The sequence below is a fragment of the Hydra viridissima genome, unplaced genomic scaffold, assembly GCF_058129835.1.
Source record: "Hydra viridissima isolate aposymbiotic clone 2 unplaced genomic scaffold, HvirCarnegie_v1 scaffold_2, whole genome shotgun sequence".
Classification (NCBI taxonomy): Eukaryota; Metazoa; Cnidaria; class Hydrozoa; order Anthoathecata; family Hydridae; genus Hydra; species Hydra viridissima.
This window is the reverse complement of record NW_028324301.1, coordinates 21465478-21478898: the sequence shown is the minus strand read 5'-3', so window position 1 is coordinate 21478898 and position 13421 is coordinate 21465478. Positions and strand designations below refer to the sequence as shown.

General features: G+C 28.5%; 2 protein-coding genes, 1 long non-coding RNA gene and 1 pseudogene across 9 annotated transcripts in view; 2 read left to right on the top strand and 2 right to left on the bottom strand.

Moving 5' to 3' along the window:
* The window catches only part of LOC149892434 (uncharacterized), a 335617-nt gene that overhangs the window by 305431 nt on the left and 16765 nt on the right, over positions 1-13421 (top strand). The gene's annotated exons all lie outside the window — the stretch shown is intronic.
* LOC149892436 (uncharacterized) lies at positions 1362-2627 on the bottom strand (annotated as a pseudogene). Its single transcript, XR_016449948.1, has 2 exons — positions 2178-2627; positions 1362-1968 (listed from the first exon to the last, which is right to left on the bottom strand). The product of XR_016449948.1 is annotated as an uncharacterized LOC149892436 (transcript).
* On the bottom strand, positions 3470-11474 carry LOC145200101 (uncharacterized). Of its 6 annotated transcripts, none has more exons than XM_090079277.1 (4): positions 11354-11471; positions 8805-8835; positions 7108-7171; positions 3470-5009 (listed from the first exon to the last, which is right to left on the bottom strand). In XM_090079277.1, exon 4 carries the CDS (start codon positions 5005-5007, stop codon positions 4393-4395), a length of 615 nt encoding a protein of 204 aa, XP_089935403.1. In that variant the 5' UTR covers positions 5008-5009; positions 7108-7171; positions 8805-8835; positions 11354-11471; the 3' UTR covers positions 3470-4392. The 6 variants fall into 6 exon arrangements, with proteins under 6 accessions (XP_089935403.1, XP_089935402.1, XP_089935405.1 ...); XM_090079276.1 differs by lacking the exon at positions 11354-11471 and adding an exon at positions 11079-11275; XM_090079279.1 differs by lacking the exon at positions 7108-7171 and having other exon boundaries at positions 11354-11474.
* LOC149892435 (uncharacterized) lies at positions 5605-7321 on the top strand. Its single transcript, XR_016449949.1, has 2 exons — positions 5605-6726; positions 6981-7321. It is a non-coding gene; the product is annotated as an uncharacterized LOC149892435 (long non-coding RNA).

The following is a 13421-nucleotide window of genomic DNA, read 5'->3' as shown; positions in this document are numbered from 1 at the left end:
TTCAATTATTAAATTGAAAAAAAAAAATTTTTTCAATTTAATTAATGAATTGTTCAAAAATTGTTCAATCAACTTGTTCATCTGTTACTGAAATTTCTGTTTTTTTTTTTTCTTTTTTTTTTTTCTTTATATATTTTTTTAATTTAAAATCAGATTGATAGATATTTTAACTATGAATGTAAAAAATTTAAATTTAAAACGTGAGAAAAGCTTTTTTTAAAATAATATTATATCAATATATATTTATATATAAATAAAAAATTATATTTCAAAATGGCTAAAACAAACATCCAAAGTTGTTTAACTGAAGTAAAGAGCGACAATCAGATACTGGTAAGGTCTTCCTCTTTAAAAGAGAATGGAACTGAAATGTGTTTATAGGAAAAACGAAAGGTATGATCCTTGTAATGTGCGATAGAAGAAAGTTAAGTAAAAACTAAGTAGTTACCCATTACTTGACTTTGAATTGTAATTCGATTCTTTATTCAACACGATCAGAAATATAGGTTATCTTAATGAAAGTCTCTTTTTAGAAATAGCATTTGATTCTGCATTGATTTAAAAATGCTCAACAATATGATAATTTAACTTTTTAATGTTGCGCTATTGTTGGTGGTCTAAGGCAGAGATTTTAAGCTAATTAAATACTTCTTTGAAGTATTTACGGAACATTGCTATTATAAAAGACACATATTAATGCAAAAAAATTAATAATGAAATTATTCCAATAGTAATAAGTTTCTGAAATTAAATTTCGATAGCGACCAAATTAACTCGATTAGAGGTGCAACAAAAGAAATCAGTCTTACAATAAGTTTGTCGAATTTTGGCTTAGAGATTGTTGTATTCTTATTATAAATATAGAAATAATGTTGATACAGCGAAGTAAAAGATAAATAAAAGACAGATGTCTTTAACACGGTATCCTACTTTGTGCCGTGCAGATGCCAAAAGATTTCTAGCATTTGTTAAAACTTTTATATTTGATTAAAGCGTTTGTATAAATAAAGATTTCAGTTTCAGACTAATATACCCATCAATGTGTTTCGGTTATACGCTTTCGTAGCAACTGAATGCATGATCTGATCTTGAAGTTAACAAGGCATAAATGACCGCTTTATCGTTGGCTTCAATGCTTAGTATCGGCTTCGAATCGGCCAAGAATGTGTTGACTTAAGCAGATAAAAGGAGTTCTCCTTATTAGCTTCTTTAGACAACGTCAAACGAGCAAAACCTTGGGCTCTAAAGCTGGTTGTGTGCCTTCAAAGTAAAATTTTAAATAAAATGATTACTAATTTCTATGATTTCGATGATTATTTCTAAACTTTGTTTAAATAAGAATTCATGTTTATAAGCTCATAAGTAGTTCATAAAATAATATTTTACATAACTACAATAGTTAAACATAAAAAAATAAAATACAAAGAAAACTTTATAAAAAGAGATTTATTTAAGAAAGTTAAAAAACAGCTTAAAGAATCAGTGTTTCATACAGTCATCACAAGTAAATACTTTTTTAGCATAAACACCACATATAGCAGCACATGTTTCATGCCACCATCTACAGCATTTATGGCATTTATCCCAATTATCCTTTAAGTATGGATCGACAGGATCCCGATAACTGTATTGACACATTGCACAAAGTTGTTTATTAATCGCACTTTTAGCATCAAGATTATTCAAACACGTCTTTTATGTGTAGATATATTTTCTTTAATGCACTTTTTACGTGGCTGCCTGTTCTTATATTTCAAAGTTAAGGATTCCTCTAGCTGAGATTTATATGGTGATCCAGTAATTTTTTCAGCATGATTTACCCTCCTTTTTATACCTGTTTGTTTTTTATTTTTATGTCAAGTCTAGCTAGTGATCCGAATGTAACACCATGAGGTTGTGAGGTTTCATCAGAGGTGGCTAATTCTAACGACTTCTGAAGTGTAAATGATGAGTTTGGTGAAACAGATTCTAAATAAAAATATTTAACTAAAAAAGGTGAATAAAATTAGACAACATGTAAATTATAAAAAATTTGAACAATTTTTTTAAGAAACTTTTTTTAGGGTAATAAAACAACAGATAAGTTATTATTTTGCTTGATTTTAAAAAAATTACATTTGTGTTTTAAATAAATGGTGGAAGATAGTAAAAATAATGCATCATTTAAAATGATTTACCCTTCTAAGAAGCAATTACACATTCAGTGATAAAATCAATATGATCTAAATCTTTAGCAGAGTCTAACCCATTGTCGAGAGTAGGGTGCATTTCAGAGGTAATATTTGGTTTTGAAATTTTTGATACAACATACAAGTGATCAGTAGCCTTAGCTGCAGCAAAGTCTTCTTCAGTAAACACATTTCTATCAAATGGATATATTCCACATTTTTTAAACCCTGACTGACAATTTTGAACAGCTGCAGCTTTCCTATTAGCTATTCCAAATAATTCACTAACCTCTAATTCAGTTACAGGACGACCTGGATGGTGACGAAGCCAAGTACCAACTTCTTGATCATAGAATATTTTGAGGCTTTTAAAAAATGAAACATCAAGTGGTTGCAGTTTGTGCGTGCAGTGAGACGGAAGTGATAATATAATAACATTTGTCTTGCGAGCTTTTATAATAACACTAAGATTTGTTTTAAGTTGTGACAAATTACCTCAGTAGTTCTAATGTAGTGTGAAAATTGTGCGAAAAATAATTAGTACTAAAATTTTACATTCAACTTTTTTAAAAGGTTGTGTATTGAATTGGAGCATGTGTGGGCAACTGATTTTTTTTTCTGCTTTCATATATACCTATCAATGGGAAAATGTTAAAACTACCATGGAATCTTGTGGAATCTCTTAGTTTTTCAACCGAACTCATGATTAAAGAAAAAAAAAAATCAATATGGGGCACTTTTTTTAAGATGTTAGGAATGACATATAAAATAAATATGCAGTGTCAAAAACTTTGTTTACAGTTACCAAATATCTTAAATATATGCCTTCAAATTGAATTTTGAACTGTTTTTAGCCATACCAACCTTAAAAGAGTGACACTAAAGTGAGCATTTTGTGCCCGAGTTTCGCAATAAAAAGTTAATAAAATGTGTCTAAGGAAGTGGAGCAAAAGTTGGCAAATCCTTAAAAATTAACCAAAAAGCAATTAGTTTCACTTTTCTGGTGCATTAGTTTCATTTTAATACAATTTATTTGTTCCTAGCAATTTTTATTCCCTTTTTTTTTTTTTTTTGAGGTTGCCAATTTTTTTGAATTTCGACTCACTGTGTGTCGGAGTCAACTGGAACACACTGCATATAGCTTTTCTCTGCAACCATGATATCTAGACAAAAACTGAAGTGATTTTCAGAATTAGCACGTAAAAAATTTATCTAGAAACATCTTAATGTAAAATTAAACCAAACTTTGATGAACATATCTATAAATAAAATATTTTTTCTCAAAAAAATAAAATACATAATTGTACACACGATTTCTGGGTATTCAATATAATTAACATTTAATTTACAGTTATATTAAGAAATATGTTTACAATTTGAAAAAAAACCTTAAAAATTGCTTATTTTACACTTTTCACTCTCGATTTTCATAAAAAAAAAGCTGATTACAAAAAAACAAACTAAATACATTAACATTATTTATTTTACAAAAAAAAAATTAATTATCTTTTGGTAAAGAAAATTTTATTGTTGCATTGTAAATATAAATACTCTGTAAAATTATTATGTAATTAAATCATGTTCCACCGCAAAAACCACATGTCGCAATTTTTTTTTTACTAATTCATTTTATTGCAAAAAATGCTCCTCATTTGCGATATCTATAATATTCTGCAAAAATAACACATGCACCTTAGTACCTGACATTATCATTAAATACATGATTACGCGGTACGTGAAGGTACATTAATTTCGTGACAACTGTAGTTTTTGCAGATTACGATTCAATTATAGTACAAATATATGTTCATTGGTATGTATAACATTTATATATAACTAGTAAACATTTATTTATAATAGTAATATTATTTGGACATAAGCGAATATAATAAAGCAACAGCGAAAGGTTTGTTACTGTATTGAACTATTTCTCAAATTTCTTTTAACTTTTCATTATCTTTCACTAAAAAATATTTGGTTGAAATTTTCAATTTTCAGTAGAAATTATTTTTTTGGCTGGCGATTTTAAGTTGAGATAAAAGTAGCATGTCATATAGACTATTATTTGTGATTCTTATCATGGTGCTTATCTTACACGACAATTCAAAACTTAATGAGCGCGGCTGAGTGGTGATTACTTGAGTATCTTTGCATGTCATATCGACTTTGTTTTGTGATTTTTATTTACAATGTAGATTATACACAATAATTCACACACAATAATTTAATATCTAAATGAGCGCGGCTGAGTGGCGATTACTCGAGTAATTGTACCTTTGGTGCGATTGAATGCAAAATACAACTTTGCTTTATTTTCCACCTCCACTGGAAGAATATCGGGTCTCAATTTAAGATTTTGGTCCCCTTGGCGCTTCATTCGTATTTGCTCAATCATCGGAACTTCGGCGTCATCGTTTATAATACGTGAAGTTTTTGGTTTAGGATTTTCCTCTTTCGGAGTGAACTCTTTATGCTTTAACAAATCTGCCACCCTTACACCCTGTCTGCACAGCTGCAAGTACTCGTCTGTTGTTGGTCTAATTGTACGGAAAACTTTCATTTGATGTTTTTCAACATGCGCACAGTCCGGATTTAGGCCAGGTAAGTGTGATAAAACTTGCTGTTTATCTGCAGAAAATCTTTGGAGATACGATTGATTTATTGGCTCTGATGGTGTCTTTTCATCCTTATTTGATGGAGTACCTGGGTGAAGTTCACATACATCAATGCGCCGAAGGATTCCAAAAGGTGGAATAGGCATTAAACCTGCTTTGCTTCCTAAATTTGATCGTTCATGTCCAATCTTCCAGGTTAAGTTCTGTTTCTTTACAACTACCATTCCTAAACAAATGAAGAAAACTTTGAGTAAATATTTTACATTACCCTTAACTTACATCTGCCAGATCATTTCGGTAAATATCTTTTATTATTTTATTAACAGAATGAGTCCCTAAACCCATGTTTGCTGCATTTTTTTTTTTTTGAGTATTTAAATCCATTATATTTAAGTCTGTATTTAAATTCAATATATGTTTATGTTTCTTGATTGGATGATTTTTAATATACTCAGCGCAGCCATTTTAACAAATACACATATTATGATTGTACTTTGATTAAGCTTTTTTTTTACACGTTAGTACCGCAAGAGCGTGTGCCTCCGTTGGATATACCATTACATAGGATTAAATTAGATGTAAGGGAGCTAAGGTTTATGAGTTCACTTGGGGCTAAAACTTGTTTAGAAGATTTACCCTTGCAGCAATAACTTTTTTAGTTTACAGCAAGCTTTTTGTTTAAAGTAAATTATAATTTTTTAGTGTCATTTTAATATTTATACATACTTCAGTATTCATTTTAGTGGTTTTAAACTCCTTTTTTTCTTCTTTTTTTACTTCTAAGCACTACAAACAAATCCTAAAGTAAATTATTTTTCAACTTTTTTTTTATTTTTAATTCCATTTTGTCGAACGAAATTTCTTAATTCGAATGTTCTAAAAATCTTTTTTCAATATAAACTCGCAATATTCAATCATAAACCACTACAAATTCCACATAAACCTATTAAAGATTGCTTTCATTTTATTTTAAATTTTAAAATAAATGTTCAAATTGAAATTTGATATTCCGAATCGTTTGGTGCGTGGCAATAGTTTATGACCAAACATTCAGATATAATGTTCAGCAAAAAAACAGACTGCGCACTTTAGTTTATAGTGGAAAAGTATGTTATTTGATACTTAAAGTAAAAATATCTCGACCAATTGTCGACCTTGGAATCCAATAAGAAGCTTTGGATTTTGAACCGGATGATTTTTACATTATTAGGATTCCTTACTAGAAACCGAAAGATCATTCTTTTTTTTTTTTGTGAAAGAAAATAAAAAAAGGAAATGAAAAAAATTTTCCACAATTACATAGCTCACATAGACGGTTCCCAGACAAAAAGGTTGTAAACTTAAAAAACCACTTCACATTCTTTAACACAATCACTTGTCTAATAATACATTGCTAAAGATGCTATTGTATTTTAAATGTAGGCTTTCTTTTTGAAAAACATGCTTCGTAGCGACAAATGCTACTTGCAATATTAGCTGCAGAAAAAGCAAAAATTTAGAGTTTGAAAAAGATTAACGAAGCTCAAAAATATTTTCTTCAAACATATCAAAAAGAATATCAATAGAATCAGCATCTGAGACTCTACACCTGTCAACGCAGAGATCAATATAGTAGAGCTTTATTCTCAAAAAAAATCTTCAGCTTTATAAGTGAACAAGTTCAAAATACTTTAGGAAAAAAGCGAAAACTACTTGCAATATTAAAAGAAGCTGAAAGAAACTTATTTTGATTCTAAACTTTGTGAAAAATCGAAAAATAAGTTTGTTAGAAAGTTTCTTTGACATTAAACAAATATGATTCAGTAGGGAAATCAAAAATATGATTTACTGTAAACATGCGCTACAGTTAATCATTTTTTGATCAATAAGAAGCGTCTCAAGATAGTATTTCAAATTAGGCATTGACGCAGTGTTTTTAAAGGTTTATCTAAATATCAGGCCGGGTGAATAAAAATGAGCAATTGCTTTTACTCAGTAATTGGTCAGCTTTACGTGAATAGAAACTTCAACAATTTTCCTTAAGTTTTTATTCACGTAAAATTGAGCAATTACTGAGTAAATTGCTTACCTTTACTTGAATAAAAATATGAGGAAAACTGCTGAAGTTTTAATTCACGTAAAGCTGACCAATTACTGAGTAAAAGCAATTGCTCATTTTTATTCACCCGGCCTACTATTTATTTTTAAAATAAACAAGCCGTGTTAACCAATCTACTTTAAACTCACCACATGAAACTAAGAGGATAAGTCAAAAAGCCCAATAAATACAAATCAGTAAACTTTAGCTGCAACAATATTGGCGAAAAAAGGAGATAAATGCCTACCTTCAAAATTTGATATCAGCTTTTTATTTGCTTCTATCTTCTTTTATTTTTGAAAAATTCTGCGCTGCACGGAGAAGATTTAAAAAAAAATTAAAACAGCTTCACCATAAAGTCTGCATAAAACATGTAGAACATTTAGAGTTGTAAAAATATCAAAGGGCCTTGGATCACAATAGAGTATAATGAATGTAAAGAAATTTCTTTTTTTTTTTAATATACTAAGGCATACAGTAAAACCAAATGAAATTCGATTGGTCGTTGAATAAATGAAATTCGATTGGTCGTGGAATAAATGAAATTCGATTGGTCGTTGAATAAATGGCAACTTCAGAACTTCTTCTTTTTTTCCCTAACGTCTATTTCTTCTTCACCTACAGCTGTTTGTTTTCTTTGTTCAACATAGCTTCATTTTTCAGCTTTTTATTCATGTGCTCTAAATATGGCTAACCAGGGTTGTAAATATGGCTAACTGAGGTTGTAAAAACTTCCCTAACAATTTTTGCTATATGTATAGTGAGCTTATAATTTAAAACCATGATGTGTTAAATTAAGTAAAATCTTTAATTAAACGAAAGTTCAGTATCAGCTAATTGTTTCACTTTTCATTTAGTCTATTTGCCCCTCGTTTAAATAGAATTCTCTCACAGATACTGTGTGTGTGTCTGTGTGCTCGTGTGTGTCTGTGTGTGTGTCTGTGTGTCTGTGTCTGTGTGTGTGTGTGTGTGGGGGGGGGGGGGGGTCTGTGAGTGATAATAAAAAACTAACTCTAGGTTTCACAGGTTTTACCACACAGAAATACATAAGATTTAGCTGCATTTGTTGAAAATGTTATCTTCGCGTACTTTTTTTTTATTTTTGATAGCCACATCTTTATTCAAGTTTAAATTTAAAAAAGATAAATGTAATACAACATTTGCGAAATATAACACTACATAAACAAACATTTAGAAATCCTGCTTCTAAAACTTAAATTTATTAACTTTTATACGATATGTTTAACTTTTAACTGTGTATATTAGTAGTGCTTATGAAGTCTGTGTTGCTAGCCATTAAACTTGTACAAAGAGTAGCTGTGTAAATCAATGGAAAAATTTGCGATATACGGATCGTTAACATTTTTTACCAATACACCTGATTATTTTGATTCTCTTCAATGTAAGAACAGATCATGATGGTCATAATCATTATCATGATCAAAATTAAAATTTTGTTAAAATGAAATCCTTTTTTTTTTTTGAAAGAGATGTGTTTTGTAAATTTTTTGAAAAAAACTTTTTTGTAAATATTTAAAATTATAAATTTAATATTTCAAGCAAAGCTGTCTCTCTTTCACATGTGGTATTCAAGTTTATATATAAACAGTACAATCTCTCTAATTCGAAAACCTCCATAAATCGATAAAATGTAAAGTCACCGTGAAATGCGTTTAAGAAAAGTTAACTCTTTCTATAATTAGAAAATCTCTCTAATCCGTACTTTTATTTTTCCCCATAAAATTCGAATTAGAGAGACTGTATGTATGCATGTATGTATATACATATATATATATATATATGTGTATGCATACATACATGCATACATACAGTATACTATATATATATATATATATATATATATATATATATATATAGAGAGAGAGAGAGAGAGAGAGAGAGAGAGAGAAATAGAGAGAGAGAGAGCATATTATTAAAACTTACTTTGATACTCTAACGTGTTTATTCTTTATTTCTATAAAAAAATTAAATATGTGTAAACATGATATTAAAGAATAATTCTGTGTTCATAAATAGTGATATTAAGTTATTATGTTTGGTCATATTTCGAATATAACATTAAAAGTCCAATTTTATATACGACATTAAGTATTCATACCTATTGATTTATTGAGTGCTGAAAGTTTATTTTTTTATTGTTTTTGTTGGTGAGTAATTTCATTTTTTTTCTACACCACAGAAAAAAGTTTATAATATTTTAACAATTACTTCTTTTGTTTTATCTGAAAAGCTATCCAAGACCTGTAATTAGTGTTGAGGTACGGCAAATGATTGTTGATGATTATGAAATTGGCTTAGATATAGAAAAATTGTTGAAAAATAGAATAAAAGCAAGGCATCAGTACAATCAATAATATATTAAAAAACTGAAAGTGTCCAAAATAAACCATGTTTAGGCCACCAAAAACAACACATTGAGAACATTAATTTATTGTATGAGAACATTAAACCAGCAAGCACTCAACGTTGAAATAACGTTGATCGACGTTGGTCAACGTTACTTCAAAGTTGTTTCAACGTTGTGTGCTTGCTGGAAACTTATTGTATGAGAAGCGAGAGCCTGTTTTTTCTGCAAAAGCTATTAAAGAGGAACTAAACATAAACGTTTCTGAACGATCAACACAATGTAGACTTCGCTCTGCAAGGTTTTATAAGTCCCGGCATCCAAAAAAAACCTTTCTTCTCAAGAAAAAGTAAAAAAAAACGTCTAGTCTTCGCAAAAAAAGTACTTTTCAAAGCCACAAGATTTTTGGAAATTAGTTTTATGGTCTCATAAAAGTAAATTCGAACTAAAGAATCCCAAAAAAGGACCAAATGTATGGAAAAGAAAAGGAAAACCCTTGGACAAAAAAAACTGCAAAAGCAACTATCAAAAATAGAGATTGTAGTGTACTTGTTTGTGGCTGCTTCATTTATAATGGAGTTGGTAACTCCAGTGTAACTAAAAAATTGAAGAAAACTGAATAGGAGTTGGATATATTAATACTTTATGAAAAAAAGTTATGCTCTACGTCAATATATTAGGATTGCTGGATCAATTTGTCTTCCAACAAGACAAAGATTGAAAATATACCTGTAAGATTGTCAAAGTATATTTTAAATAAACTGAAATAAAATTGTTGGATTGGCCTGCTAAATTGAAAATTTGTGGAATTATTTGGATGACAAAGTTAATCGGGATAAGTACTGTACCAACAAATAAAATTTGTTTTTAGCTTTGGAGGCGGCTTGTCATTATATTGCTCAAAATTAGTTACAAAACCTAATTGATAGTATTCTTTGTTGCTTGCAACCAATAATCGATGCCCATGGACTTTATAGTAAATATAAATTAACTACAAAACAAAAAAACTCGGATAAAGTTAATAAAACGCTTCCTAATATCACGGTTTTTCATTTTTCATAGAAAAAATATTTAATTTTACAAACATTACACATTATTAACAGTTGTTAAAATTTTTTTCATAACTATTAAAATTCTTTAAACCAACTTCGTTTTTGTTTTGTTGCTTCTACGATATTTTACAATAGGGTAGGAATAATTTTGTCGCATACTGTGTGTGTGTGTATATATATATATATATATATATATACTTAATTTATATATGTATCTAATTCATATATATAAAAAAAATCTTTTTTTTATTACAAAAGGAATAATTTAAGTTTGGAATTTCATTTTAATTAATTAAGGAGTTTAGAAAATTCATTTACAAACTTGATCACATCTCTCTGTGGTATTTTAACTAAGTACCGCCAAATAAACTTTCCCCTTTGCTATAGCATAAAACAAACCTTTTTTAATATTGTTAAGCACATAACTCGTTTATGATTTTTTGGTGATTTTTTCGCTAAAAAAACTCAAGGAAACCTTCTGGTTTTCAGGTGACGTGATATTAAAATAAATATAGTTTGACATATTTAAGTACAATTTCATCTGATTAAGTAGCTTATCAGTAAAAGTGAAGCTCTTAAAAAAATCTGCTGAATTAAATCATTTCCCCTAAATTTTTTGCTGCACATCATTTTTTTCTGTTTTTAATAAACGTCAAATTTCTGTTTTTACTTTTATTTTTGTTTAAATATTGTTTTTCAATTTATTTTAAAAACATAAACTTGAAATCAAAAGGTGCATTGATTTATACAAAAACAAAATTTAAAATCTTTATATAAATATACTACAGCAACAATTCGTACCTTTAATTTTACCAGAGTCATTCAAATAATTACTTGCTTTATTTTCAAATTTTATTAAATTTAATTTGCCGAGAACTTTAGCTGTTATTCACCGTTGTACAAACGTTTGTCTGAATACTTGATTTACCATTAAACGGTTGTTACCCATCATACTCAACTACATTCAAACTCTTTCAAGATGGGTTTGTTATTAGCTTAAATAATATGTAGATGCCACGGTTGAATACGCATTTCGGTGTTTTATTTAACATAAATAATAAATAATAAATATTTACCAAAAACATGTTAGGTTAATCAACAACAAATGTGTCAACGCCTGTAAAAATTGCCCAAACTTTTAAGACCTGTTTCTAGCCAATGCCTAGATTAAGTATCTTAAGCTGTTCCCATAAAGAATGAAAAATAAATAAACAAATGCAGCAGTTGTAATACGTAAAAACGTAACGCAGATTACAACATTATTGAGCATTTGCTAAGTAAAATTTTTTAAATAATTTTTTAAATTTCTAAATAATTTATCTTAAACAGCGAATAGAACCTTAAAGTTTTTAATTTTGAGAATAATACAATTAATTACAAACGCAGTACATACACATGACGATTATTTTTACAATAATTAACTTTTTATAAACGTGTTATGGTCAAACTAAACCAATTGAATTTAAAACAATTTTCATAAAAAATCGTTACGCAATTAGACTTTCTGTTCACAAGAAGAAAAAAAAGGTGTTATAGACAGGCTTATTTTTATATCACTTTTTTCTTTTTTTTTTTCTTTTTGTTTACTGTTACAAATTGCTATGGTAGAGAGAACTGGGGTAAGTGCGAAACAGATGCACCAATTGTGGAATTTGCAAATTGCAAATTGCTATAAACGCGCCGCACAAATCAAACAAATTTAATTGCGTCAAAACAAAATTAGTTCGCTCTCATCACTGTTAAAGTATTTTCTAACGTGTTCAAAATGGGTTAAACCTGTTTAAAGCTTAATTTAATCTTGGAAAAAAAAAAAAAAAAAAAAAAAAACCTTACATAAAAAATTAAAGAAAAACAGAGTTTCCGCAGTTTCGAAAAAAAATGTAAAATATAAAGTATCAAAAAGTAAAACATTAAACATAAACATTTTCGGAAAATAAAAGAAGGATATCAGAAAAAACTCTAAAAGAAAAAAATGCGTTCTCTGTGTTCCAACTTCGAGATGTTTTAGGATTGTCAAGCAGTCAAAGTCCACGTCAAAGCAAACCCAAAGTTTATTCATACCTGTTGCACAAACGTTTTTGGAATACATTAAAATTTCAACTCTCCAAATACTTCACTAAACTACTTTACTAATGATATTAAAGAATCTATCGTTTGTCAATGATAGGCTTGTTTTGGTTTCAGCTTTCTTAAAACTGCATTACTAGATCTTCAGTTTTGGAAATAAAATGGCTTCTATTTATAATCAAGAACTCAGAAAGTTAAGTTTTTAGTAAAAAGAACTTATTTAAAAAACTTAAAATTTTTAAAAATATAATAAGGCTACGTATTGCGCGTTTTTTCAAATATGTCACATGAGTGACCTTAGTTTAAGACTCTTTAGGTACAAGTGTATCTAAAAAAATCAATTTTTTTAAATAATAATTTTTTTATAAATTGAACTTCTTGTTAGTTAGTAAGCAAACCCATAAGTAGAAAAGTTGGATTTCAATCCATTGGAATTGGATTGAAATCCAACTTTTCTACTTATGGGCTTGCTTACTTCAAAAAAAAAATTTAAACCCATATGTATGGAAGAGTTTTATCACACCATTTTTGTTTTGATTGTCTCAAAGATAAAGGCTGATCTGGAATGTAAAAAAAAAAATATATCAAAACACACTATGAATTTTTTTTATGTTGATGTTAAAAAAAGCCTTTCGAAAAAATCACAAAATACGGATGCTCACCTGATAACTTTTCCAGTTTTTTTAAACGGACAAGTAGTAATATATTTTAACACCAATTTTTTGCATTGTGCAAACAACGATGAACGCTAGAACATCAAGAGAAAAAAATACGGCCCCATAAAACTAAGTTTTTCTAGCATCTAAGCCCAAGTTAATTGAAAAAATGCTAAAAATTATGTATTAGCTTCCTAATATATATAACCAGTTAAACATTAAAAATGAATATTTTGATTTTTTTTCTTTAAATTTTTTCTTCGGAATACTGATTTTTCAGAGTAACACACTTTTTATAAACGGTTTTGTGGATCACAAGATTAAAAAAACCAAGTCAAAAATAACTGAGTTAGAACAGTTGTTTTAGGCTGATTCGCTCGATTATCGATTTAAGGACATCAATTACAAAATTGTTGCTAGT